Source organism: Callithrix jacchus, chromosome 17 (genome assembly GCF_049354715.1).
Source record: "Callithrix jacchus isolate 240 chromosome 17, calJac240_pri, whole genome shotgun sequence".
Lineage (NCBI taxonomy): Eukaryota > Metazoa > Chordata > Mammalia > Primates > Cebidae > Callithrix > Callithrix jacchus.
In genome coordinates this window covers 17,258,916-17,282,408 of record NC_133518.1, presented here as the reverse complement: position 1 = coordinate 17,282,408, position 23,493 = coordinate 17,258,916, and the positions used below count along the sequence as shown (strand labels likewise).

The 23,493-nt window shown below is 38.0% G+C and overlaps 1 protein-coding gene and 1 non-coding gene across 11 annotated transcripts in view; both read left to right on the top strand.

Moving 5' to 3' along the window:
• Positions 1–1,576: 1,576 nt before the first annotated feature.
• On the top strand, positions 1,577–1,649 carry TRNAV-AAC (transfer RNA valine (anticodon AAC)). The gene has a single exon. It is a non-coding gene; the product is annotated as a tRNA-Val (tRNA).
• A 513-nt stretch (positions 1,650–2,162) lies between these two features.
• MYNN (myoneurin) overlaps positions 2,163–23,493 on the top strand; it is a 39,519-nt gene continuing 18,188 nt past the window's right edge. The window contains exons 1-9 of one of the 10 annotated variants that reach the window (XR_013528428.1): positions 2,163–2,834; positions 3,673–3,969; positions 8,363–9,156; positions 9,875–10,034; positions 11,668–11,846; positions 12,667–12,750; positions 13,810–13,896; positions 15,584–15,896; positions 18,941–22,906. Coding sequence is in view for 3 of the 10 variants with exons in the window: in XM_002759398.8 (XP_002759444.1) it covers positions 3,704–3,969; positions 8,363–9,156; positions 9,875–10,034; positions 11,668–11,846; positions 12,667–12,750; positions 13,810–13,896; positions 15,584–15,846 (1,833 nt within the window). In the remaining 7 variants the exon portion in view is untranslated. Of the gene's footprint in view, positions 2,835–3,672; positions 3,970–8,362; positions 9,157–9,874; positions 10,035–11,667; positions 11,847–12,666; positions 12,751–12,928; positions 13,058–13,809; positions 13,897–15,583; positions 18,151–18,940; positions 22,907–23,493 lie in introns of those variants that run through there. The other 9 variants (XR_013528432.1, XR_008477506.2, XR_013528433.1 and 6 more) reach the window with 9 other exon arrangements.

Sequence of the window (23,493 nt, the reverse complement as noted above, 5' to 3'; positions counted from 1 at the left end):
ACGTCTCTACTAAAATATAAAATATTAGCCAGCGCGCGCGCCTCTAGTTCCAGCAACTCGGGAGGCTGAGGCAGGAAAATTGCTTGAACCGGGAAGGCAGAGGTTGCAGTGAGCGGAGATCGCGCCACTGCTGAGACAGAGAGAGAGAATGTCTCAAAAAAAAAAAAAAAAAAAAAAAACCAGAAGAGCTATAAAAGCAGTTTTATTTTCCAAAGCCACTGAATTCTGGTTAACAGGTGGCGGTTCTGGGGAGTTCTACATCAAAAACGATGAGTTCGTGTCCCTTGTAGGGCCATGAATGAACCTGGAGACCATCATTCTCAGCAAACTGACACAAGAACAGAAAATGAAATACCGCATGTTCCCACTCATAGGCGGGTGTTGAACAATGAGAACACATGGACACAGGGAGGGGAGCACTACACACTGGGGTCTGTTGGGAGGAATAGGGGAGGGACAGCGGGGGGTGGGGAGTTGGGGAGAGACAGCGTGGGGAGAAATGCCAGATATAGGTGAAGGGGAGGAAGGCAGCAAATCACACTGACAAGTGTGGATCTATGCGACTATCTTGCGTGTTCTTCACATGTACCCCAAAACCTAAAATGCAATTAAAAAAAAACTAGGGGAGAATGAGACTTAAGCGGGGAAAATTGTCGCAGGAAGGGCGGCAGTGTTGTGGCTTCTGAAACATTAAGCTTCTAAAATGGGCTGGGGGGACATGTTGGAATTTAAATTATTTTTAAGTACTTTTATTATTGTTTCTGTACCCTGGGCAATGCTTTGTTGTGTTTCTAGTGGTTTCCAAGCAAAATATACTCAATTAAAATAGTAGTTCCTCTCTTTAAAAAATAATATTTTCGGACTATATACTTCTGGTGTAATCTGCAAGCCTCATTCCCTAGTCTTGATTTTTAGCCTGAAGGACGTGCCTGCCTTTTTGCAGGAAAAGTGAAGTTTCTCAGGTCATATTAAATTCAAGTTTGGAAAAATTTAAAAGTAGATTGCATGTCAGGAAACGCATCGTGGTGTCTGATTCTGCATACTCTGTAAAGCATTTAGAAGCATGCAGTCAACTTAGTACCTCAGCTTGGTCTTCGAAAGCAAAAGTTGGAAATTCAAAACTAATTTTACACGTCCTTCCACCAGAAGCTGAAGGATGGCTTTTTCGCGGCCAAGAGCAGCACCGGGGCGGGAACTTGCGGCTCCGCGCGTGGCTGGCCCTCCTCGGTCTCCGAGAGCCCCCTGCTTCGCCCTGAACTCTGAGCAGCTCGACGTGCGAAAAGGATGTGTAATAAAACGCTTCTTTCCCGGGAGAAAAAAAAAAAAATGCACCCAAAAGAAGGGAAACTCGGTAGTGCCTGGTTTCTACCTTGGTACCCAGGCGCTTTGAAAGAAAGTGCATGCAAATTCAAACTTCTGAAATAATTTCAGCACTGTTAAATTGGGTTTAGGTTATTTCACTTTCTGGTTTTTTTCTTTAAATAAATTACTCCCCCTCAATTTGGTCTTAATAGCTTGACAATTGGGATATGACACATACATATCAAGGTCTTTACAAAACCTTTTTCACAGCGAGGTTTCCGTAGTGTAGTGGTTATCACGTTCGCCTAACACGCGAAAGGTCCCCGGTTCGAAACCGGGCGGAAACACAGCTGTGCTTTTTTTTTTTTTTTTTCCTCCCCCCTTTAAGTAAAGTGTGACCTTAATATACGCGGGTTTTTAAAAAAACATGCTCTTGACAGCAATTTGAGAGTTTGAACTGTACATACTTATTTTATTCGTTCACCACGTTTTTATGGAAGACTTGCCACGTGGAAGGCGTGCCATTGATAGCAATTTGAGAGTTTCAACTGTACATTTTTATGTTACTTTATTCGTTCACCAAATGTTTTCATGGAAGACTTGCCACGTGGAAGACGTGCCCTGGGTTTTAAAAAATGAATTCGACTCACCAGCTAATACTGAAAAAATAATGTACAGCCTAGGAGAGACGAACGTGTAAAAGTGGCCAGTCCCGTCGCCTCCGGAGCACTTTTGTATTGTCACTTGGTTTTTCATCTTAAGTCGATGTAAATAATCGAATTAAAAGTATTCTAGTCCAGACGCAGGAAAACCTTTTCCGGTATAAAGCCCACCTTCCTCTAATGTTGCGCATGCCCACTGTGCTCAGCTGCTCCGTTTTCGAGCATCCTAGACTTCTGTCACCAGGTAAGGACACCCTAGAAGCTGAGCTACAGTTGGCTGGGGCACCCAAAAACCTGGGGGTGTCAAGAGTTTACAGGTACGTAAGCGGGAAAGGGGTACCGAGTCTCAGCTAAAAAATCCCCATGGCTGAGATCCGAGTACACATGCAGCAGTTTCCACCGGTGCGGCCCGAGGAAGGGGAGGATGATGGGAGAAGACGAGCAACTACAAGCCCCCGCACGCAGTGCGCAGCTGGCTTCTGGAAAGAGGCCCGCGATGCAGTGCTGCCCGGCCTCGGCGCAGAGCCCCGGCCAAGCGCCAGACGCTGACTGCTCGCACCAGAATGCTCGCGATGAGAAGACAGGCGGAGTGCTGCGAGCTAGCGAGCCTTCAGCTCTCGTATCCATGACGCCTGCTGCTTCGGGGGCCCCCTGGCCTGCTGGGGAGTGGGTCTCCGTGGGCCATCCTATCCCGCCCTGGCCGGCGCCAGACCCCCACGGCCCCGGAGCCTCCCGCGCTGCCACGGCATGACAGAGCCGGACGTGACGCTACCGTGGAAGGAAGGGAGGGGCGGAGCGTGGCGCGGTGACGTCCTCCCAAGATGGCGGAGAGAGAGTGAAGAAATTGTGTTCCCCCTTGGGTTGCTATCGGTGAGTTCCTACTTCACCCCCAGGCCCCTAGCCCCGCTCTCTCCAGAACACTGGCCATTGGAGGGCACGCTCCTTGGAGTTCCGGCATGGGTCGGGGCGAAAGTGGGAGGCTTGAGCTCGGCAGCCGTGGCGGTGGCCTGGGCCAACCTCTGTTGTGGGAATTCGCGGGAGTGGGAGCTGGGCAGAGGGCAGGGCGGCAGAAGCCGAGGAGGGACTGGCTTTGGTTGTCGCTCTCGGAAGCCGCCTCGCGTGGAGAGAGAGAGAGAGGAGAGGAGGTATGGCCTCCTCCGCGCGAATGATAGAACCTTTGACAGCAAGCCTTGGCCGGGTGCATTCCCCGCTCCCTGGGCAGCCTCCTCGCGTTTTGGAGAAACTGCACTGGGGAAGCTACAGGTTTCGATGATTTGAGAGCAATTTTTTTAAAACTCGAACTGTTCTCCCCCTGTCAGCCCCAAGAGATCATGTCTTAGTGGTTTTAAAAATTTTTTTGTAATACAAGTATGTCTACTGAGCTTGAAAATCTGAGGGTTCAACTGATGTAAAAGCGTCAGGTCTTGCGGTGCTTTTTTCAGGTGATAGACGTGTTTCCATTCACCGTCATTTACTGATATGTCTAAACGATTGTGTTAGTTGGTCGAGGTAAACAAAGATATGCAGCAGTAAACAAAAAACTGCTGCATTCATCCCTTCATTCTTAACCATATATGTTTGATAAAGGTTTTCAAGGGGGGCTAGAATTGTTAAAGTTACGTCTTCTGTCCCTTCCCTCACCAATTGCTTGGGTGAATGTTGACGAAAACCTACGGTTACTGATTTACTATTTCTGTTTGTCTTTTAGATCAAGGGTAAAATTCCATTCTGATATCAAAATGCAGTATTCGCACCACTGTGAGCACCTTTTAGAGAGACTGAACAAACAGCGGGAAGCAGGTTTTCTTTGCGACTGCACCATAGTGATTGGAGAATTCCAGTTTAAAGCTCATAGGAATGTGCTGGCCTCCTTTAGTGAGTATTTTGGTGCGATCTACAGAAGCACTTCTGAGAACAATGTCTTTCTTGATCAAAGTCAGGTGAAGGCTGATGGATTTCAGAAACTGTTGGAATTTATATACACAGGAACTTTAAATCTTGACAGGTAAAGTACACATTTTATTTTAAGTTATAAAAGCTAGTCAGTACTCTTCACAGCTAAAGTAGATTTGTATTTTTTCCATTCATTCTCTGAACTCAAATTCTTCAACTATTTATGCACACAATGTTTGTTTTTATAAAGAAATCAGTATCACTGATTTGGGATAAGCAAGCAATGTTTCATAAGCACAGAAAGCACAGATATTAAACAGTATGATTTCTACTGAAACAAAGCCTATGATTTCACTTATATAAACTTGAACATCAAACACAATGAATTTTTTTTTCTTTTTTCCTTTGATACATGCTCACTCTCACCCAGGCTGGAGTGCAGTGGCGCCGTCTTGGCTCGCAGCAACCTCCTCCTCCCAGATTCAAGCGATTCTCCCACCTTAGCCTCCCGAGTACCTGGGACTACAGGCGTAGACCACTGCACCTGCAAATTTTTTTATTTTTAGTAGAGGCAGGGTTTCCCCATGTTGGCCAGGCAGCAAACACAGTAAACTCTAAGTAACTTCCAGTTTCCCATTGCTTTTTGGTCCTTAAATTCCTCTGGTCTTCTCTCTCTCTCATTCTCCATCCCTTATGTCTTAAGGTACTTGAGTGGGGTGTAGATGGGGAAGGAAGAACCTCTGTGCTCATATAACAGTGCTGCCATTACCAACCATAAATATCTTCCTGATCTTGATTCTGGAAAATAACTTATTTGGAAAATGAATGGCAGTGACTCCTGTTATCTCTATTAACCTACCAGTACTAATACTGAAGTAAGGTCAGAGATGCTAGAATGCTTCTCTAAGATGCTTACAGCTGTCACTGCATTAACAAGTAGGTTTTGAGGAATCGATAATGCATGCACTGTGTCTCCCCTGTATAATGAGCCATACAATTAGATTAATATCAATACATTTACTGATTGTAGGGGAAGAGTTGGAGGAGATAAAAGCAGAGAAACTGATTAATCTTCTGCCATAGGAAGATTATAGGCTTTGGAATTAGTTCTTGCCTGTCAGTCACTATGTCTCCTTGAGCATGATGCAGTCTCTCTGGGCTCTAGTTTCTCTATATGTAAAAATGAGATGGTAATAAACTACTTTGAGGCTAAACAAGGTTTTACTTGATCCTTATTCACTTCTGGTGAACATTAATTTCTTTCTTTTTCTCTTCTTTACCCTCCCCTCCCCGTTTAATTCCACATTTCTCAGAGAAAAATTAGAAAAATAAATAAATAAAAAACAAAATAAGAAACACCTGAAAGTCTGCTACCCACTGATGACCCCTGTTAACCTTTTGATATATATTAATTCATTCTTTTCCAGATCTCTGTAGAGATGTGCATGTATGCATTAAGCAAAATTCTTCCCTCCCTTTTATATTGCAACTTGTCATGGAAATATACTTACTTAAAAATCTAGAATCAGGATGCTCATTAATCCTTTTGACAAGGAAACATTCTTGTGTAAGAAGTATCCAGTATGGGGAGGGGGGAGAGAGAAAAGTAAACTTTCATGCTATTTTGGAATTATTTTTAAATTTTGGTATAATGAAATCTTCAAGTGAGTTCTGTATAAGTTGATTAAAGGAAAAGAACAGTGTGAATTTTGGCTGGTCTTCAATTTAGTGGCTTCCCTGTCTCGATTAGGCCAAAAAAAAAATCTTAAATTGATTTGAATACATGGTAGAGTGCTTTTCTTTGAGACTTCATGGAAAGAACCAATGTGAAGAACAGCCAGGTGTTTTGTTCAGTCTCTTTTGGAACATATCTTTCCTGGGGAGCTGGGGAGCTAATTCTTTGAGTTCAGCTAGAAATGTAAGAGAGGATTTATACCAAAATAGAAAGGCTTATAACTTAGTGATTAAGAAAACAGGTAGAATAATAGAATTAAGTTGTCTCAGGGGCCAGATTACCTTGGTCAAATCTTGGTTCTAACATTCTGTGCTTTTGGACAAGTTAATTTATTTCTTTGGACCTCTAATTATTCATTTGTTTGTAAAATGAGGATTTATAATAGATTTCATAGGCACGTTCTGAAGATTAAATGAACTAATCTTATAAAACATTTAGGCATATACCTGGCAATATGTAATTAAACGACCTTCAGTGACTCTTCACAAGATGAAAGATAAAAGCAAGTTCGGAAGCACTGTTATCTATAATACTTGTAAATGAAAACAAATCTGTTACTCAGGTAAACAAGTGGTGATCGGACTCTTAACTGTGACTTAGATTGCAGCCATCTCCGAAATAGTTTGTATGAATTACTATTTCAGTATTGAACAGTTTTAAGTAGCGCCTTGCTATAATTCTTTTTTTTGAGACAGAGTCTCGAGCTGTCACCCAGGCTGGAATGCAATAGCATCTTGGCTTACTGCAACCTCTACCTCCCCGGTTTAAGCGATTCTCCTGCCTCAGCCTCCTGAGTAGCTGGGATTACAGGCAGTCGCCATTATGCCCAGCTAATTTTTGATAGAGACAGATGGGATTTTCACCATGTTGGCCAGGCTGGTCTTGAACTCCTGACTTCAGGTGATCCTCCAGCCTCAGCCTCCCAAGTGCTGGATTGCAGGCATGAGCCACCACACCCGGCCTTGAACAATTAATGTATGACTTCCTGCTGTCTTATACTGGTCTTCAAGGCTACTTGACCTTGTTACCTGTTTGGTGGTTCATTTTATGGAGCACCAAACGTAATTAGAGACCAAAAGATCTTTGTTAGTGGCCCAGCCCAAAAGACAATTTTTAAAAAGCCACTGTGATGCTAAGTTAAATAAGGTAAAACATACATGTGTCACTTGAGGCAAAGCAAGTTTAATTAGAAGATGATGAGAACATAGGTAGAGATTTGTACATACTGTAGGATACTTCTAGAGATCTTAGAGGTCCATGACACTAGTTATTTTTAATTTTATTTCAAATGTTAGTCCTTTTTAAACAAATAGTATCACCAACACTGTATTTATATTGTTAGCTATGATTAAAACCCTTTTCTGGCTTATACTTAAAACAAAGAGGTAAAGAGATCATCTTCCTAAAGAAACCATGTTTAGGGAAAAAACTCAAGTAGGAAGATTATTTGAGGGTAAGGGGTGTGTGTGTGTGTGTGTGTGTGTATGTTTGTGTATATGTTTGTGTGTTTCCATCTAACATAGTCATATTTTTAGTGTTAATACCAACTCAGCTCTAATTTTACAGCTGAGAAAGTTGAACCCCCCAAAATACTGACTTACCTTAATTAAGTCAGCTAGTAATGCCAGAGCCAGTGCTAGATTAATCAAACAACCTTTTACCACATTGTGAACTTCTGAAGGGCAGAGACTATTTATTTCTTAATATCTTGGTACCATACATGGTAAATGCTGAGTAAACATTTGACTAGAATATTGAAAAAGGTGACTTAAGTCTTTGTAACTCTCCTCTCACAAACACTCCAGCAAATTTGGGTTGAGTATCACCAAAAAATGTGGGAGGGTTGCTAGAGAGTTTAACATTCTAAAACCTTATTCCTCTTAGTGGCTTCCTCTGGGCAACACTGGCATCACCAGGGAGTGTATTAAAAAATGCAGGCTGGGCCAGTGGCTCACACTTGTAATCCTAGCACTTTGGTAGCCCAAGATGGGAGGATCACATGAGGCCAGGAATTCGAGTCCAGCCTGGGCAGCATGGTGAAACCTTGCCTCTACAAAAAAATTTAAATAGCCAGGAGTGGTGGCACATGCCTATAGTCCTACCTACTTGGGAAGCTGAAGCAGGACAATCACTTGAGCCCAGGAGTTTAAGGCTGCAGTGAGCTGTCATTATGCCAGTGTACTCCCACTTGCGCAACAGAGGAATACCCCATCTCAAAACAAAACAAAAAAAGAATTGCAGAATCTCAGGCCCCATCACAAACCTGCTAAATTTGAATCTACATTTAACAAGATTCCTGGGTGATTCACATCCACAATGAAGTTTGGGAAACATAATTAAGGTCCCTCACAGGGAAGCAGGAGAAAATAGTAGGAAGCAACTGTCATTAGACTTTTCCTCTTGCCAATCCAAAAAAGTTGGTTGCTATCTGAAGAGGCCTCCGGATGAATGGGAGGAGGTAGTGAGGTGCCAACAGCTATTTTTGTGTTCTAGGTTTTTTAAAAACCAGAAAATTTAACATTTAATTTTTCTGCAGTTCATTGACAGCTGTGAATAGCCATTATCTATCTCTTGAAGTTCTGTAAAATTGGAGATTTTTACCTAAACATTATTCTGAATGAATTTATAAATATATTTTTCTCCTAATTATACGTCTTTTTCAGCATTCTTCTTCATTGGGTCTTTAAAATACATTGAAGTATATATGCAGCTCTGTTTCAAAAGTTTTTCTTTGATCAGAATATTGTCATGTAGCCTTGTTTCCTTACAGTTGGAATGTTAAAGAAATTCATCAGGCTGCTGACTATCTCAAAGTGGAAGAGGTGGTCACTAAATGCAAAATAAAGATGGAAGATTTTGCTTTTATTGCTAATCCTTCTTCTACAGAGATATCTAGTATTACTGGAAACATTGAATTGAATCAACAGACTTGTCTTCTTACTCTGCGAGATTATAATAATCGAGAGAAATCAGAAGTATCTACAGATTTGGTTCAGGCAAATCCTAAACAAGGGGCATTAGCAAAAAAGTCATCTCAAACAAAAAAGAAGAAGAAGCCTTTCAACTCCCCAAAAACAGGGCAGAATAAAACAGTGCAATATCCCAGTGATATTTTAGAGAATGCATCTGTTGAACTATTCCTAGATGCAAATAAACTGTCCACACCTGTAGGAGAACAAGTTGCACAAATAAATGATAATTCAGAACTTGAGTTGACATCAGTTGTGGAAAATACTTTTCCAGCACAAGATATTGTGCAAACTGTTACAGTGAAACGGAAACGTGGAAAATCACAGCCGAACTGTGCTCTGAAAGAACACTCTATGTCTAATATAGCCAGTGTCAGGAGTCCTTATGAGGTGGAGAACTCCGGGGAAGAGCTGGATCAGAGGTATTCCAAGACCAAACCAATGTGTAACACTTGTGGGAAAGTGTTTTCAGAAGCCAGCAGCTTGAGAAGGCACATGAGAATACATAAAGGAGTCAAACCTTATGTCTGCCACTTATGTGGAAAGGCATTTACCCAGTGTAACCAGCTGAAAACCCATGTAAGAACTCATACAGGTGAGACGGGTGTGTGGGGAGATATAACTATTTTTATACTGTGACTAAAATAGTATATTTTTCTAAAGAGTACTTAGCACACACGACTTGTGACCAAAATTTGGTATATTTTTCTATTCATCAAAGTATTTAACAGTGTTAAACTATTGAAAATTTATCTGTAATTGTAACCAAGTGTTTAATGGCTGTTTAAGTCCTAATGCATCAGCTGTTCATACCATTTTCCCTCAAAATAAGCATGTTCATTCTAGCTTAGCAAATATTTAACAGAGACAAAGACATTAAAACTGATAAAGAGAAAATGTAATTACAAATCAGGCCAATTTTCAGATATTGCTAACTTCTCATTACACACTTAGACTTTGTTGACCTTTGAACATGTTCATTAGAATTACACATACAGTGTTTCCTCAGCTTCTACAGGTACCTTTATTTTGCATGTCCTCTGGTGGCAAAGTATGAGCACACATTGGCACTTTTAGATTCGTACTTTTTAAAATGCTGTATGTACTTCTCTCATGGTGATTTCAGAAACACTAATTTCTTCTAATTCTACTGGTGTTTTCAGTGGTCTATAAAGATATTTTATTTGTTTTCAGTTCTAGCAGTAACATTTTCTGAATACCAAAGCTAGTATTGTTGATGAAATCTTGTATGTCTTATGAAACTGAAACACTATTTTCTTCTAAATATAAATTTTATTTACTTATTGCTTTAGGTGAGAAGCCATACAAATGTGAATTGTGTGATAAAGGATTTGCTCAGAAATGTCAGCTAGTCTTCCATAGTCGCATGCATCATGGTGAAGAAAAACCCTATAAATGTGATGTATGCAACTTACAGTTTGCAACTTCTAGCAACCTCAAGATTCATGCAAGGTAAAAAACCAGATGAGTTCTTTGATCTTTTAGTCTTTTAATCACCATAGGCTTTTGAATAGACTATTATATTAGAATTCAGGACAGTAGAATTCTAATTGTAGTTCCACCAAATGGTGTTAACACCTTCAAGGAATCACAAGGAAGCCATGGTAGCTGATAGGAAATAAGCAGGCTGGGGGAAGCTACTAGGAAATAAGGTCAGTCTGGTCCAGAAATAAGATCAGAATTGTCCTCAGTGCAATTTAAGAAGATCATTCAGGCTGCTGTTGGATTATAAGAGTGGAATCAGGGTAAACAGGAATCTATAGATAAAACTCAAGCAAGGGTGATGGTAGTTCAGACCAGGGTGGTAGCAGTGAAGGAAATAAGTAGTAGTAGATTCTGGATATATTTTAAAGTTAGAAATAACAGAATTTGCAGACAGATTGTATATGAGGTCTGAAAGAGAGTCAAAGATTATTCTGGTAACCCCTGTAAAGATGGAGTTGCCATTAACTGAGATGGAGAAGGTTTGTGGGTAGAACAGCTTAAGTGGAAGTGTGGAATTTAGGAGTACAGTTCTGAGCATGTTAAATTTGAGATGACTTACACTTCTGAATAGAGATGTGCCATAGATAATTGGTTATCTAAGCCTGCAGTTCAGGGGACTGGTTTGAGCTGAAGTTACCAGCATCAGCATATGACAGTATTTAAAGCTACAATCCTGGATAAGGTCACTAAGAGAGTGAATGTGGACAGAAGAAATCAGAAGATGGTCCTGAGGCATTCAGATTTTACTAGTTCTGGGAGATGGTGTGAGAACCAGCAGAGGTAACTAGGAAGGAGCAGCCAATAGAGGGAAGCCATGAAAGTGGGCTGCCCTGGAATCCCAGGTGAAGGAAGTTATTCCAGGTGGGCGTGATCAAATGATCAACTGTAAAATTCTGTGATAGGGAGATGAAGACTGAAAATTGACGTGGATTTAGTGAAGTGGGAAGTCAGCTGTGCTCTTAACAAAAGCATCATTAATAGAGTCTAGTAGAGAAGAAATGGTAGAATACTTGGAGTCTCAAGGTTTTGGCAAAGGGGAGCAGAGAATGAAGAAGCAAGTAAGGTCAAAGGTCTTTGTTTTTATTAATATGGGAGACAGCAGTATATTTGTATACCATAATCCAATGGAGTGAGAAACATGGATGATGTAGGATTGGAGAAATTGCAGAAGTCATATTATTAAGTAGGTTCTTAGGTATACAAATTGGAATTGATGAATTCAGATGAACTGTCATCCTCATGTTATATGAATTTTTCTCAGTGAAAGCAGGGATGTCAGCTGAGAGTGACAATGGGCGAAGAGAGGCTGATGGTTTGAGGAGAGTTTTGATGAGTCAAAGAGTGACCAGACTCATGAAAATAATTGCCTGCAGTATTAGGATCCCACTGACAACCTTATAAAGACCATGGAAAAACTTTTTGAATTGATCTCAAAACTAATGTTTTGATATTTACACTGAAACAACTACTGATTTTAAATACATCATCTTGGCTTGTTAAGGTGACATGAAATAAAATGTGTAAAAAACTTTATGGAATCTTGCTATATAGATTGACCTCCAAATTGTTTTACTTAAACTTTATATTTATTTACTAATAGGAAGCATAGTGGAGAGAAGCCATATGTCTGTGATAGGTGTGGACAGAGATTTGCCCAAGCCAGCACACTGACCTATCATGTCCGTAGGCATACTGGAGAAAAGCCTTACGTGTGTGATACCTGTGGGAAGGCATTTGCTGTCTCTAGTTCTCTTATCACTCATTCTCGGAAACATACAGGTAAGTTTGACAGGGAGAGACTGCCTAAAATAAAGTTACAAATAAAAGAATTTGGGCCTTTACCAAAAGTAGATTGGAAACTTTATAGTTAGATATCTCTCTATACTTCTGTAAGCTATGTTTATGATTTTCACATATCTGTTAAATATAAAGGCTGACTTACTTTCTAGAGTAATGCAAGGTGGGTGAAATAAATTATGTAACTTACACATTAAAATCAGTGAGATAATTTTGATAATATATAAACTTGCAATGAGATGCATTTTGTGACTTTAAAAAATCTTTTCAGCTTCCTAAAGGGTCATCTCCTATAGTTAGGGTTGGGGAGTGGGCTTGGGTTGAACATTGATTTTTTTTAAACTTCTTAGGACCTTTCCTACACAGATATTCTGAGATTTGCAAATTAAATAATTCAGACGCAAAATAGCAGTTTGGAAGCAAACTGTGTTTTTAGGGGACACTTTTTAAAAGACTTCCCTACTTGCTTTTATTCTCCTTTATTAATATAGTTGATGGCAAGAATAGAAATGTGGGTTTATGAATTTACATGTTCTTAATCACATAAGAATCAAATTCCTTGCCCAGATCATCTCTACTAGAAGGGATATTTGCAGGAATAAAGTTTTAATATATGAAAACTTATGAACAGTATAAAGTAATTACTAATATTCATTTACTTGGATCACTGAAAATACCTCTAAAGTATAATATGGAGAGGTTTTAAATAATATTTCAGAAAAGCTTACTTTAGGTTATTTGTAATTGATAAATATTATATTGGTATAGTACACCACTTCGCTATCTTTTATTTTCCATCTAGGTGAAAAACCATACATATGTGGTATTTGTGGGAAAAGTTTTATTTCCTCAGGAGAGCTCAACAAACACTTTCGATCCCATACAGGTCTGTGTTTAGGGAGAATGTATTACTTTTTGTTCTCTCTTAATTTCTTTTTATGTAAATCTTTACTTTTAAGCCATTATGGACTATATGGTATCTAGTCATACTATACCTATAGCAATATTTTATATTTATCTCTGTATAAATATCAACTTATTTGCTTATCTTGTTTTTTTTTTAGTTGTTTGGAGTATGAATTAAATTTGTTAAAGAATTGTGTTGATTTTCCAAGAAATATGCCAGATAATCAATAGTTTTTAAATGATTTGGATTAAATTGCACAGATATACCAAGAAATGAAAAGGAATAGGTAATACCAATATAACATCAGATTTTCTTATTAAACAGTGTTTAGTATGCAAGTTTTAGAAACAAATTTTAATTTTGACATGTTTATTGTAAAACTAGTTTGTAAATTGTATGAAGAAAATATTGAATGTAAAAAATTTTAAAACAAAGGAAAATGCCACTTTGAAAGAGTTCTGACATTTTGTTTTTAAAAAATTCCTCCTCATAATTCCTGCCTAGAATAGTATGAGTACTTAATTGAGGTTTAGTTAAGTTTTTGGTGACTTTATATTCTCATGCGCTTTAGTTTACACCATGAAGAACTGAACAGTTCTTATTTCCAAAGAAGTATAATATTGTAGCATGTTGTCAGTACGTTTAAGTACTTTCTAATAAGTACCTGAGAGCAGAAACAATGATTATTACACATACTTTCCCACAACTATATCTCTTAGCCAGTGTCTGGCATATAATCGACACTCACTAAATATTTCATAGAAGTGCAAAAATAGGTTTTTGTTTATTTGTTTTAGTTTGAGAGTAAATTTCTTTTCATGAAAATGTTCCCTTTCTCTGAGATACAGATGTTTTGTATAAAGGAGCGACTAGGTTGTGTAGAATCTTTTGTTTCACTATATTATAACCAGGTGATTGATAATTTGAAACCAAATTTAAACACTATAATTTTGCCTTGTGTTCATAAACATTGATATTTTTGTCTTAGCTAGCAGCTTTTAAAATATTGACGTTTAAACTTTTTAATTTGTTTTTCAGGAGAAAGACCATTTATCTGCGAATTATGTGGAAATTCTTACACTGATATTAAAAATTTAAAGAAGCACAAAACAAAAGTCCATTCTGGTAAATGCTTTTGTGTGTGTGTGTGTATGTGTTTTAATATAATTTGGTGCTCATATTGGTGCTCTTCCTTAAAATGTTGAGATGTACGCAGTTTAAATTAGATGTCTATTTTGAAAAGTAGACATCTACATGGAGGAGAGTAGCTTTTTTTGCAGAAACATTCAACTGTAGGTTTCTTTTCATATTGAGCCTCTTATTAAAAAAATACTTGAAACATTTCCTCCTTTTAAAACCTGACTTATTAACAGTCCAAAGCATGAAGGAACATATAAGTAAGCTATCTGTCACTGTTCCTTATACTGGAGTCTGGATAACTCAGGGTTTACTATGGTTATTATGGAAAAAAGGGGGTGTTATCAACACTGATCCAGAAATGTTTAAGAGGAAACAGGGAAACAGGTAGCCCTACACTGTTATAATATATCAAAATGGAAAGCCAGACCCCAAGGTTTGAGTCTGTTGGTTAAAATGAATCCTTGAAAAAGTTTCCCTGTGCTTACCGTTTTATTCTGTCATTATTAGAAATGACACTAGGTCCCTCTCATTGGTAAAGATGATAGTAAGTCTCTTAAATATAAACATCATAACTATTAAGTTAAAAACATCTGAAAACTGTAGTAAGTCATTAATTTAACCACTTGTTAAATTTCTACAAAGTATATATAACTGTTTAGGGAATATGAACTTGAACAAGGCATAGTTCTGGTACTCAAAAAGCTTACAGCCTTGTGTTTGAGACCAGAAACCTAAATAAATAATTACAAGGGAAAATGTAGGACATAATCAACACAAAAGTACTAAAGGAGATACTAAGTTTTTCTGAGGTAAGTACTAGAAAAAGCTTAATTTTAGGGAACTTGAAGGTTGGAGAAGAGTTCAAAGATGGAGATGGGAAGAGAGAATTCATTCCAAGCAGAGAACATTGTAAAGAGTCACTGGGACAAGAAGGAAACCTTGGCTGGTTGAAAATGAAGATTAGCTTGGGAAGAATACAAGATAATTACAGTTTTAGGAAAGCAAATATGCAGTTTTGTCTACCTAACAAGGACAGTGAAACTGAAATTATGTTGATACTTTAGAGTAACAGGAGCATGTTAAAGCCATTTGAAAATTTGAAGGCAAAAGTACATCTTTTGTCAATGTGCTATTTGCTCCCTTGAGTAGAGCAGAATTTCTCACCTGAAAATATATGAAAGTACCAGACACATTCTGAACTCGCAGAATAATATAAACTACTCATTAAAAGCATTCAGTGAACAAATAGAGTATTTCTTATCACTATTCAGTACTTTCAGGGAGTTAAACGGTATAACTTGATGTTTACTCTCAAAGAATTTCCAGTCTAGTTGAGGATTCAAGGTATACCTGAGTAGAATGGCAATAAGAGACGCCACAAGGCAGCATGTGAAAATTGACAAATGTGTGGTAAAATAGATAAAACAGCTCACCCTGTTTCACTCTTAATCAAGTCCATTTTTTTTAATGGAGTTAGTGCTTGAACTTAACCTTGAGGCCCAGATTGAATTTACATAGATGATGAGGAGGGCATATCTACAAAAAAGAAACTGCTTGAGTAAACGTATGGAGGTTGGAATGTAATTTCTAGGAATGGTAAGTACATTAGTCTACCTCGGGGGTTTAGTTTTGTTTTTGAAGATAATGTAAATTTTTTTCCCTTCCATTATAGGTGCAGATAAAACTCTAGACTCCAGTGTAGAGGATCATACTTTGAGTGAACAAGATTCCATACAAAAGAGTCCTTTATCAGAAACTATGGATGTGAAACCTTCTGACATGACTTTACCATTAGCTCTTCCACTTGGGACTGAGGACCATCACATGCTTCTGCCTGTCACAGATACTCAGTCTCCTACATCAGATACATTGTTGAGGTCAACTGTGAATGGATATTCAGAACCACAGTTGATTTTTTTACAACAGTTATACTGAATGAGAGGAATATGGAATTGCTAAGATGTCATTGATAGCAAACATCTCTGGTAAGGTGCATATATTCATATTAAATTCCCATTCATTTGAGTTGTGACCATTATTTTTCATTCCCTGAAGTAAAAGCACCTGATGCTGCATCACAACTGCAGTGTTTGTTTTTATTTTTGGCTTTTATGTCTATACATACAGCTTTTTAAGGAATGAATTATGTAGCACTATTTTGGGTGGATGAGTTATTTTTCGTTTAAAGCTGTCTTAATTCCATTTTTATTTTGCATTTTAGAATTGCCTTTCATTTACTACATCAGCTAGTTAATGTGATTCAGTTTTGACATGTGGGATTTAAAAATTTTGCCGCCCTCAGAATTTAAGCAAAATCCATGATAGTATCAGCCCAAGAATGTGTTGTTATTTGTAAGCCCCACAGAACAATACATAAACTATAGAGAAAAAATAAAATTTCATATTTCTGCTCATGAAAATTTAGTTACTAAGAATTATGCTATTTCTCTATTAATATATTCTGTTAGAGATAACTTTTCTAATTAAACAAAAACATGTTTCTCAAAATCTAGAAAATTGCATATAAATTTTTGTTCATTTAGGACTCAGTATTTGGAGAAAACCAATGGTCAGTACTTTTGGTTTGAGTTATTTAAGATTATATTTTCAAAATGAACTTTAAATAGATAATTGGTGTTTTTATCTCAGCAAAGACAGTTTCAAAATTTGATTGAGTTTGTTTTATTCAGTTTCTAGAATATTGGAGATGAAAATATACTGAGTTTTCAAATATTTTGGCAAGCCTCTCTTATGCCTGTTAGGCACTTTTTAAAAGAAATACTAAATTCCAAAAAGAATTTTCTAGATATAAACTTAATGCATACTAGAAATCACTTGACTTCTAAATTTGGTACATTTTATTGGGTAAAGAGTTAACAAATTAACTTCAATTATAAGTAAACATTTTGAGTTAACAGAATTAAATATTTTATATTTGAGTTTTCTATAAGTTTTGGGTTTGTTAATTTTATAAATTAAACCACAACTTTTGGTAGTTGTTGTAGTTTCACAATGGTCCATTTCCTTCAAAATGAATATAAAAAATTCCTTATTATCCCGATATTTGCACCACTCATCCCTGTACCACTTTTCTCACATATTAATTTATTTCACTGCTTGATCTTTGGACATGAAATTATCAGTTTCACAAAGTCAGTTTTTATAGTGCTGATCAAATACTATGGTGACATTCTTCCTTTTTTTTTCCCCCCTATAAGGCTGTTTCTCTATGTGAGATGACATCATTTCTTATTTCTGCTATGGTGTGGCTTATTTGTTTTCTGCTTTTAAACCACACCTGTTGTACAGTTAGTATGTTTTTTATTGGTATTGGGTTTTTTGGTTTTTTTTTTTTGAGAGGGAGTTTTGCTCTTATTACCCAGGCTGGAGTGCAATGGCGCAATCTTGGCTCATGGCAACCTCCGCCTCCTGGGTTCAGGCAGTTCTCCTGCCTCAGCCTCCTGAGTAGCTGGGATTACAGGCATGTGCCACCATGCCCAGCTAATTTATTGGTATTTTTAGTAGAGACGGGGTTTCACCATGTTGAGCAGGATGGTCTCGGTCTCTTGACCTTGTGATCCACCTGCCTCGGCCTCCCAGAGTGCTGGGATTACAGGCGTGAGCCACTGCACCCATCCTGGTATTGATTTCTTTAATTCATTAATTTTCTTTATTTGGGACCCAAGTCATAGGAACCAATTAGAGGACATAATAAAAGCATTTAATGCTTGTCGTCTGTTGCGATCTTCACTATTTCAGAGCACACACCCCATTTTTTTTTTTTTTTTTTTTGAGATGGAGTCTTGCTCTTTCGCCAGGCTGGAGTACAGTGGTGCAATCTCAGCTCACTGCAACCTCTGCCTCCTGGGTTCAAGCGATTCTCCTGCCTAAGCCTCCTGGATAGCTGGGATTACAGGTACACACCACCACATCCAGCTAATTTTTGTATTTTTAGTAGAGATGGGGTTTCACCATGTTGAGCAGGATGGTCTCTATCTCCTGACCTCGTGATCCACCTGCCTCAGCCTCCCAAAGTGCTGGGATTACAGGTGTGAACCACCACATCCAGCCCACACACCATATTTTCATAATAAATTGCCACCGGTGGGACTGACCTAATTGAATAGAGTTTGACTGACCTAATTGAATAGTAGATTATTCATCTAAGAAATCTAACTATCCATGTGTATTAAGTTAAAATACTGGATTTAAATAAAATTTATAAAGCATTAGAATGTTCATCTGATGTCTTCTGGATTACATTTGATAGGAATTTATTGGAATGTGAAGAAATTAAAGAAAATTAAAAGACTCAGCCTCTTTAGGAAGTTTGCTAAAATGGAGAGGTTGTGTTTAATTCATATCTTCATTAATCCAAGCATCTAATGAACAGAAAACTGCTGCAGTAATGTCATGATTCTCTAAGGGCAATAGTTGCCAAATTTCCTCTAGTATAATTAGCATTTTGCCTTTGCATAGATTGGCCTTCAAATTTATTATTTTTAGTATTATTTGATATAATTGAAAGGCTAACATTGAGCTTTTCTTGATCACATCTGCTTCTTAGCTAAAGTAATTTTATTTAAATTGACATGGCTTGAGTTGTCATCATCTTCTGCTCTTCCAGAATGACGTGTAAAGAAAATTCGAAGACAGTATCCCTTCTTTGCCATTCTTCTCGTAATGCTGTGCTATTATTTATCATAATATGCATATATTTAGTTGTATCTGGTATCATTCTAACACTCATAATTACCATTTTAGTTAAGTCCAACTTTATTATATTTGTTACAGTGCAGTGTTTTGGGAAAGGTCTATTAGTAATTATTTCAATATTACAGATGTTTTTGAAAGTCTTTAGAAGCTGAAGATCTTATTGAGAAACTATTTTCTAAATGAATTTTGTTTTATATTTGTATCAGACATGCCTATTGTATTGTTAGATTTTAGACTATTTTAAAGGAAACCGTAGATTATATAAATTTTTTTGCTGTTTTTAAATGGTATTGTTTTATGTTTAATTTCACAGGATGATTTTGATAGACAAATTTTAGAAGATCTTTTTTCAAAGGTAATGGTTCTATTAGTTCCATTGCAATGGTAGCTTATCATTTCTGTGTTTCAGTCCTACAGAAATTGTGCAAGTGAGTAGTTGAAATAATGTACATGTACTAGTTTTTTCTTAAGTATCCTAAATAGTTCTAACATTTAATGCATATCAGAAACATGTTTAAGAAATAGCAATATCCAGGCCCATTCCACCTTTTATATCTACTGAACCAGACAGATCTTAGGGCATATATATGCTGGAAAAGCCCCACAGGTGATTTTAATGTATACCAAACATGTGAACTATCGTTTTTTTCTTTTTTCTTTTTCAAGACAGAGTCTCACTCTGTTGCCCAGGCTGGAGTGCACTGACATGATTTCAGCTCACCACAACCTCTACCTCTTGGGTTCAAGAAATTCTCCTGTCTTAGCCTCCCAAGTAGCTGGGACTACAGGCATGCACCACCACACCTGACTAATTTTTTGTATTTTTGGTAGTGATGGGGTTCACTATATTGACCAGGCTGGTTCTCAACCTCCTGACCTCAGGTGATCTCTCCGCCTCGGCCTCCCAGAGCGCTGGGATTACAGGCATGAGCCACCATGTCCAGCCTTAAACATTTCTTGGTGTTTTACCTTTGGGAAGCAGTTTAAAATTATGTTCTTGAATATAATTTTCAGTATTTTACCTGGAAATGTTGAGTACCTAGAACTTGATTAGAAATACCATCAGGTAACATTATTTAAATTCTACATTTTTACTCATTTATGGACAATATTGATATGTAGTTAACTAGAGCATTAATTTTTTGCGATAGTAATATAGTCTTCTCTTCTGTCCTCTGCAACCCCTGCCTCTATTCATTCAAAAGAGGTTTGCTGTACAGAGGCTTCTTGGCTTAACAAGTTTATCGTAAGTCAAGGAGTATACTGAATATAAATTAGTTTTGCACATTGTAAAGTCAAGAAATCATAAGTCGGGGACCATCTGTATTTAAGAAATTAGATCATTACCATGTTAAAGACAGTATTTAATTTCAAGAAAAATTTACTAAAACACCAGGATGTGAACATCCACATATTTGGATAACAATATCTGGCCAGTGTTTCAAGTGCTGGGAAAAAATTCAAATCAGAATACATAAAGCTGCAAAGATAAAAAAGAGAAACTACCCTTAAGTTTACAGTCAAATGGAAATCCCAAGCATGAATATAACTAACAATAAGAAGAGCCAGAATGTTGAGTGTTTTAGTAGGGAAAGGCAAGAAAGGAAATGCTGAGCAGTCAATAGGAGTAGAATGGACAGAGAAATGGTCATTGCTTACCTGGATAGGCAAACAAGAGGAGATGGCTGATGGGACGAATTTGCACATAGCTGATGAAGAGTGAACTAGGCAGAATGGAGAGAAAGCATTAAGTACAGAAGAGATGGAAGTCAGAGGCGTGTCCAGTACTATACATATGCCATGCCATCTTGAAATAGTTTCTCTACCCATACTCTGCTGAAGGAGTGAGATTAGATAGCCAGGTTTGTAACCCATGTTCTCACATGCCAACCACAGTTGTGTGCTGGAGGGCAGGGATTAGACAGCCACATTTCTAACACATGATTCCATACTTGTGACCACAGCAACAAGACATTTTACCAGGGAAAAACAATTCATAGGCCAGACTGAGCTGGTCAGATTCTTTCTCAAAAATTTGAGCAATGACGTTCTGAGACAATCAGGTAATGATATACCTGAAATGAAAAGATCATTTAGAACTGGCCTAGAAGTCAGTGAAGCAACCTGAAGTCTAAAGGAAATGATGAATAAGCAGAGAAAGCTGATCTATAGAATAAAGCTAGGGAATGAAACAGGTTTGCAGAGCCAAGAGACTGCCCTAAAGAGATTCAAAGAGGCCTTAGTTTCTGTCTTTGCAATCCCACTGATGTGACAGAGCCATGATCATTTTCTGCACCTGGATGCCAGTGATTGTGGTTGTTGTATCCTTATGTTAAATCTCCTTTTTTTTTAAACAGGCTGAGTCACTTTATTTTCCTTGTAAGCAGGCAGCACCAAATTGAACACCTAAGCTTCCATCTTGGTGACTGAGAAGATGGTGATGCCATTGACATCAAGATAAGTCTTGAGCACATTTAGAGAAGGGAAGCAATTTTCATGTACCGAATTTGATTGGTGGTGAGATATGTATGAAAAGTCTGGTAGTGGTTGGAAATGGGGCCTGAACTAGGAGAATTTAAAGCTAGAGATACAGACCTTGCAGCTAATAATTTATAGAAATGATAAGGCATCTCCTATACCTGGGAGATGGTATAGGAGAAAAAAAGATGAGGACAGAATTTCGGGGAAAATTCATTTAAAGGATGAGCAAAGATGGAAAAGGAGATGGGAAGTTGCAGAAAGGAAGAAAACCAAGGTGGCACAAATTTTGGGAGACAAAAGTGCCTTTGTAGCAGTCACACGGTACAGAGAATTAGGATGTATATCTGAGACAACATTGGGTTGGATAATTAGAGTACAGTGATCCTTTGGAAGGCAGATGTAGTATAACAGTGGGAGCAGAACCAGACAGATATGGTTGAAGTAGATATTAAGACATGATGAATGAATAATACTATAGAAAAGTTTGAAAAGGAGAACTTAAGGCAGATGATCATTATTTTCTCAAATATCTGAAAAGCATAAACTACTTTTATTTTTGCTTTCAAATTTGAAACATTGTAAAATGATGAGCATAAAATGATCTGCAGCAGTGTAAGGTGAAGTAGTCTTTGAGCTAGGTCTTAAAGGATGATTGCTAAGAGGAAAATGAAATGTATAACACATACAATATGGTTGCAGATTTGCTCTTTATAATTTAGATGTGCAGAGGAAATGAGAGTTTTCCTATGGAACTTATATGTCCTTCCTCTTGAGCCCATACACAGTGGTAAGTCTGGAAAAAATTAACATTTGGTCTTAGCCAGTTTAAAATCTAGTCTGATTTAAAGGGAATAGAATTCATAATATCTTAAGGGATTTTAAGGTAATGCTTAATCTTTTGGAGAAATGCTGTTTTATTCCTGTCCTTTGTCTCTAAAATAGTGTCCAGACTTATCTTACAAGACAGTGGCATCAGGATAGATGGAATCTTTATTGAGCTCTTCCATTCTCTGGACATTATACTGACCTCTGTTATAGCAGGAAGCAGCTTATAAAATAAGTAACCAAGTCTCTCCTAGTCTGATGAGAGCCCAGTTGTACTTGGTTGAACTGACTTCATCTCAGTTCTCTTGGATTTGAAAAACTGTCTGAGGCTCTATCACCTGCAACTCTGCCTCAAGCAGCAGTGTAGGTCAGGTGACAGGTTTACCACATGCACCCCACTGTGGGCTCAAGGTAAGCCTACTTGCTTCCCCTTCAGCCATCTTCTGAATCTCTCTTTAGGGGAATATGGGAACTTGTGGGTCCCTTCCATAGCACACAGGAAGAGATAGTAGCCTGGGAAAGCAAACTCTTTCCAGAATCTGGTAGACTCCTTACTACCCAGCATGTGAAGAATACTACAAAGCAATAAAAAATGAACAATCTATTGCTACATTAAACAACATAAATGAATCATACTAATATAATGTTGAACAAAAGAAGCCAGACAGAAAAAAAGTGTATACTGTATGCTTCCATTTATATAAAGGTCAAGAACAGGCAAAACTACTCTGTGGTGTTAGAAGTCAGGATAGTGATTGTCTATGAAAGGAGGGTGGGAGGAGCTGACAGCACTGACTTGTTGGGAAAGAGGTATGTATATGTTTGTATATATTAGCCTGTATTTATGAAATTGTTATTAACATCTGTCTGTAACACCTAAATAGGTAGAATACTTTTTCAACTTCTGAACTTTAAAACCTTTGAAAGCCACTGGTAATTTGCTACTACCAATAAAACCTTTTTATTAATACTACTTAATAACTTTCAGTTAGATACCTATAACGAACTTCACTTGTATGCTACTTCACTGCTTGTTTATATTTTCAGTGTAAAAATAATTTTAGTCTAGTTCCTTGGCCTATTTCTCCAGGGTTAGAACTTTAGTCTCTATTATAAAGTGTCTTTTTAAAAAAATTACTGCCGGGCACAGTGGATCACAAGGTCAAGAGATCGAGACCATCCTGGTCAACATGGTGAAACCCCGTCTCTACTAAAAAAAAACAAAAAATTAGCTGGGCATGGTGGCGCATGCCTGTAATCCCAGCTACTCAGGAGGCTGAGGCAGGAGAACTGCCTGGAGGAGAACCCAAGCAGGAGAATTGCCTGGAGGAGAGCCCAGGAGGCGGAGGTTGCGGTGAGCCAAGATCGCGCCATTGCACTCCAGCCTGGGTAACGAGCGAAACTCTGTCTCAAAAAAAAAAAAAAATTACTGTACTCTGGCCAGGTGTGGTAGCTCACACCTGTAGTCCCAGCACTTTGGGAGGCTGAGGCAGGTGGATCATGAGAGCAGGAGATCAAGACCATCCTGGCCAACATGGTGAAATCCCATACCTACTAAGA